Here is a 6,000-nt window from a genome sequence, read left to right as displayed (position 1 = left end):
GTAGCAAAAGTCACATCCCATGCAGAAAGTAATACTCACTGCACCCTGCAATCAACTTACCCAGAATCATTGTCTGGGAGGGCTAGAGTGCTGCATACACTGTCCCTGCAGGGGAGAGGTATACAGGGGAACCAGTCCACGCAAAGCCTGGGAGATCTGTGCTGCCACTATAGAAATAGATGGCCGCCGGAGATCTTAGGGAGTCTGGCCGTAGGAGAGCAGCTCAGCGATGCCACACCCAAGTGGAAAGGCGCGCTGAGCTGAGGAGCCGCTAAACAGAGAAGGCTGCCTACCCTGGCTGGCTATTAACCCCCAGAACGCCGGCTGCCGTTAAGGTTCCCTGGTGGTCTAGTTGACACGCGGGGTATATGGGGGGGAGGGGGGCGTCACCACTGCCAGCACCTCCGGTCTGTCCTCAGAGAAAACAGACTGCATAATACTCGGATCACCGCAAGCAGTGATCCGCAACTGACCTGTCCCCGTAGATCTGGCAGCAGTCCAGGGAGCCCGCAGAGTCCGGTTAGCACAGACTCTGGGATCCCGCTGCGATCCCCAGATCTGTACTGGCGTCGGCGTGGTGACGGAGCGGCAGCTTGGACGTCCAATGGACAGTCTGCCGCTGCCGCTCTGAAGAGTTCAAGGTAAAAGCAAACTATCAACTCAAAAAATAAAAGGCTGCTAATCAGCCCCCCCCTGTGCAAACAGTGACCAGACTCCGGTCGGGCACCAACTTAAACTGAGGTACCTGTGGCTCGGGGTATAGAGAATGGACCCAGTGCATCCTGGGAGCTAAAGCTTTAACTGCGTGGTGCCCATGGTCAACCCTTTGAACCCCCTATGGACCCTGAAGAAAATATCATTATTATATCCATCACATTTTTTTGTATTAATTATCCTAAGTTTTTTTTTTTGTTCTACACTTAGTACAGTGTGTAATTATTCAGAAAATATGGGAGACACCTGTCAATTACCTTGCCACAGGCACTCAGATCCCTAGATACACCCCTGCATTGAGGTGAGTAACGTGATCAGAATTCTGTGTCTAAAGAGAACATCAGCAGCTGAAATTACTCTCCAACTTGTCAATGAGTACGGTGATAACGTCATCTCACAGAAACAGGTTTGGTGCACAGCCTTTGACAATGGCAGGATAGATGATCAAGATGAGCAGCGATTCGGCCGGCCAAGCACATCACCGCAGATGACAGTTTATGCTGCATTGAAGGTCTGATTCAGGAGGATGAGGCATTCGAGTTAGTGATATAGCTGATGTACTAAACATCTTAGTGGGTACTATGCACATCATTCATGAGCAACTGGGGTACAGGAAAAAGTGTTCACGCCGATTACCGAAGCAATTCACAGAAGTTCACAGAACAAATAGGTTGGGATTTTTGTGCACTCGACCAAGATACTGTGAATGCTGACCGCTATTTTGACATATTGAGCCGGTTGCTGAGGGCAATTAGTCAAACGACCTGGGTTACTGCGAACAGGCGTTGAATTGCTGCACGATAACACTAGGCCACACTCAGCAAATTGCACGCGTGAGTTTTTATGTTGTTACCATTTGGAGGTACTGGACCATCCTCCCTACAGCCCTGACCAGGCACAGAGTGATTTCCATCTCTTTGGACCATTGAAGAAGTACCTGAGTGGAAAGTGATTTGCAACCAAAGTTCAGCAAGCCATCGTGTCCTGGCTTCAGGCTCTTGACACTGATTTCTTCCATGCTGGGATAGATGCCTTTGTGTACCGTTGGAACAAATGCTTAGACAAGTATGGGGACTACATGGAAAAATAATCTGTACCAAGGCCATACTATTGATTATACGTATATGTAAGAGTTAAATAAATTTACATAATGAGGTCTTGTTACCTTATTTATTGAAGCACCCTTATATAAGTGATATACAGACTGAAAGCAGGGGCGTATTAAGAGAGGAGGGGGCCCGTGTGGAGTCTCCGTCTGGGGCCTCCTCTGTAGAAAAATAAATTGCTGAGAGGGGCTGGGTATGAAATGCCGGCTGTCGGGATGCCGCTGGTCAGAATACCGACAGCCAGAAACCCGACACCCATATGGAAGACAGATAAGTGTTTTTTTAACCCCTACCCTAACCTCCCACACCCTAATCCTATCATCCCCTCCCCGGTGTATAAACCTAACCTCCCTCCCTAGTGCCTAAACCCAACCTACCCCTCCCCGCACCCTAATGCCTAACCCTAACACCCTGATACTTACCTTCGGGATGCCGGCGGTCGGGATACTGGTGTTGGGATTTCGGCGCCGGTATTCAGACCGTCGGCATCCCGCATGCTAGGATGCCAACTACATCAGAGATCAGTGATGGAAGCAGAGACAACATTCACTGAGAAATTTAAACATTTTGGCATTACGCAGCTGTACAAGGCAAAAACTTGGAAAGAAAAGTGAAAGTATAGACGTGAATACAAAACATTTTATTCATTAAATTTGTTTTCCTTCTAACAAAACAGAAAAAGATTTAATGACTTTTCAAAACAAAAATAAAATCACATTTGGTTATTTAGCTCCAAAATGTCAAAAAACAAAGATGTAGTGTGAACTATGAAACAAAATGACTTTAATATGTTCATTTTTATTACTAAGGTGCAGCACATTCAAGTTGTGATGTAGAATTTACAGTATGGCGAATATTTACTGTACTGCAACTTCCTGAGCAAAGAGAACAGGATCGTTCACATGTTTTGTTCACATGAAACCACTTTACATTATGTATTCTTCTTAGATTACAAAGAACAAGAATCAGAACGTATACATATTTTGTGGATTGATCCAAATAATGTTATAGGATTGTCTTTACATTTACCGTTATTTTATTATATTTAACAGTCTCGGGTGCGTTAAGTGTTCAAACCATTCTAACAACACAACCTAGGAAAATCTATAATGATAAAGATGTTAATAGACAAATATCTGTGTCCGGCTATTGATAAAAAATAAATATAAAATATGCCTGTGAAAATACAATTTATATCCTACAGTACTGCAAGTGAATTAGTGTTATTTAGAGACAGCATTTGATGTCAGTTGTTAATAACTTTCCAGTCTCAAAAGGATGCATGGCACAAAATGGTGACCAACAGATCCCCCCTCCCCCTTCCCATCCAGATTGCGATTGTATTTGTTAAAAGATAAATAAAGTTGGCTGAATGCCTAGAGAAAAAGTGCTTGGTGTCGGATGAACTGCTCATGGCCGTCAGAATATACAGTATTTTATAAAAAATAATAATTGAACATGAAATTCAGCAGTTTTTAAACTTATGATGCTGGAGCAAAAACCCAAGTAAACTGTTTTTAGTAGACAACATTCTCTAATGTTTTCTAATGATTCAAGAATGTAAAAGATACTTTTTTTTTGCACTTGAGAAGCAAATTTGACATTTTGGGAGAACTTCAGAGATTCATCCTTTCCATTATAGAAAAAAAATACTCATACTTTAAAGGGAGCTATTCTATTTGCTTTTCCTTTTACAAGCATTTTATACTTAAAATGAAGCAGACATATTAGGACTCATGGGCACACTGCAATACATAGAGCAGTGTCCAGAGGCATCTGTACTACATGATGGTTGATACTTTGTCACTATTAGGTCTCATACACACAAGCATTTAACACGCGTTCACAAATCCTATTAAACAAGCTTTGTCACTGATATTCCAACAAATAATGTAACCATATAGACCTTTGTACACACTTTCTTATATGCTTTGCTTTGTTCATTTTGACATTTCTTGCAATGTTAAATAAAATACCATGGCATTCTATGGGAACATTTATTAACTGCATAGAAAACTATGCTGGAGGGAAGCCTAGCCCTTGTTTTAAAACAGATTTGTTTAAATGTGTCAAACTAAAAAATGTTGTCTTCCAATTTTCAACATGTATGCACGAGCCATAATATAAAAGGCAATTCCAACATGTGTTCTGTTACTGGGCATGACCGCCACTCAGTCTCCCATGAAGAATTCCTACAATAATTTAGGAGGCATATTTAGCTGATCACTGAACATCATTTACAGCTGGAGGCCACAATCCAATTGTAAAAACTAAACTGGCAGACCAAGATGGCAAACTCCAGATTCATAGAATGGTTCCCTTCTCCATTGTGTTGGTGCTGCTTGGTATTAAAGGAAGAAACTTTGGAGACTCATTGAGATCATTCGACTGCAGCATTCCCCTAAAAACAAAAACATAGGTTCATATATTAAAAAAAAAAAAAAAACACACACAAAACAAATGTTTTTGTACAGACATTAAAATAACAAAGCTATTTTGATATAAACCTTGCAATACAGGGGGAGATGTATTACGCTATGTAATAACATTTATTTTTGTTTGTTTGTCCTTTGAATTGTTATTTCCTAATTGCCCGTGCCCCAAGAGCATAGAAATGACAATTATTCCCCACAAACTATGCTTTTGTGAACAGGTCAGATATATTTTTTAAAGTTCTTATTTTCCAGGACATTCTTGATACTTCAGTGCAGTTGCAATGCGGGTGCTGCAGAGCAGTCCAACTCTGCCAGAGGGGAGCCTAATAACCCGGACTGTACCTTGTTACAAGCCTTGAAATATGATGGAAGGTCATTGGAGATTTCAAAATGATGGGATTCCTAATGGGTTATCAAGTTTCCCTGCTTTCTTTGCTTTTGGGTCAGCAGGGACACCAAGGTGAACTACAACAGACGACACTGGCCACAGCGTACAAAGGAGCTCATTCAGACCGGCTCGCTCGCACCCAGCATATGCAAATCCAGTGCACACCCAGCAAGGCAGGTGATCGCACGGCAAGGCATTAGCACGCCTGCTATGTCTTGGCGTGCGATCACTTAGTGTATGCAGACGCCCATCAGCCATTCATAAGACGCCCACCTGCGTCCACCTGGACGTGCATGAAAACATTGGTACATCGAGCACCATCGGATGCGATCGCAGCGCTTAAGGTTGACTATACCCTGCCGCAAGCACTGCGATCATTTCAGTGTGAAATCCCACCAAGTGACGTGTTTTAGGACGCTGCCTTTTAATTATGCACGCCTCTGAAACGACGTTGCAACACTCAGGCACGCCTGCGTTCGCACCTCCACTCCCCCATTTCTAGTAGTCTGCACCTGTCACCACCCACAAACGGCCTCTCCTGTCACTCACTCGGCTGGGCTGTCTATGCACAATGAGCGAACGCTTCCCGATCTCTTGCACTGTTTTGCGCACGCGCACTGCAATGCATACTCATATTGCGAAAATCGGGCAGCTATGAGATTATGCATCCGAGTGAGCGGGTCTGAATCAGCTCCAAAGTTCTGTGTGGGCAGCGAATAACTGCAAGTGGCAGCCACTGGTGGACTCCAGGAAGGTGCTGATGCCTCCATTACACATTAAGTTTGGCATTATGAAACAATTTGTTAGAGCTCTAGATAAGGATTTGGCTTCAAGTACCTTCAAGAATTCTTCCCTAAGCTGTCTGAGACAAAGGTCAAAGTCGTTACTTTTGTGGGACCACATTTTAAGAAGATCCTGCATTGCAAGGAATTCCCAAAGATGCTTACTCAGAAGGAAGAAGCTGCTTGAACCAGCTTTATTGCTTCCTGGCCAAAAAGTATGTGGAGTTGGTTGAGACTTTGGTGCGGGATGTTTCTCATCTTGAGAAATTCAAGGAGAACATAGGAGCATACTCAAAGGGACAAGGCAAGAGCTTCCACCAGGATATACTGGAGTTTGAATGCCGCTACCAAGGACAGTATAATGAGAACATTATAGGAGACTACATCTGGGGGCTGATTCGTGAAAGTGATGTACTGTATAATCGTAAAACTGGAAAAGCTACTCACTTCTAATTCTTTTGTGGTCATGTTTGTACAACATTATGTTACTTTTCATACATAAGTGGATTTTTTTCTCACATTGTTTGAAAGAAAATGCAAATTCGCCCTTTTCTCATCTGAATTATGTACATTTC

The 6,000-nt window shown here is 42.9% G+C and overlaps 1 protein-coding gene across 2 annotated transcripts in view; it reads right to left on the bottom strand.

Annotated features, from left to right (window-relative positions):
- Positions 1-2,439: 2,439 nt before the first annotated feature.
- The window catches only part of GINM1 (glycosylated integral membrane protein 1), an 81,155-nt gene continuing 77,594 nt past the window's right edge, over positions 2,440-6,000 (bottom strand). For both annotated transcript variants that reach the window (XM_088455973.1, XM_088455941.1), the window contains exon 8: positions 2,440-4,221. In XM_088455973.1, coding sequence (XP_088312099.1) covers positions 4,125-4,221 — 97 coding nt within the window. In that variant the 3' untranslated portion in view covers positions 2,440-4,124. The remainder of the gene's footprint in view (positions 4,222-6,000) is intronic.

The sequence above is a fragment of the Taudactylus pleione genome, unplaced genomic scaffold (genome assembly GCF_031769625.1).
Source record: "Taudactylus pleione unplaced genomic scaffold, aTauple2 ptg000006l, whole genome shotgun sequence".
NCBI lineage: Eukaryota > Metazoa > Chordata > Amphibia > Anura > Myobatrachidae > Taudactylus > Taudactylus pleione.
The sequence above is the reverse complement of the archived record's forward strand: the minus strand, read 5'-3'. Positions and strand labels throughout refer to the sequence as shown.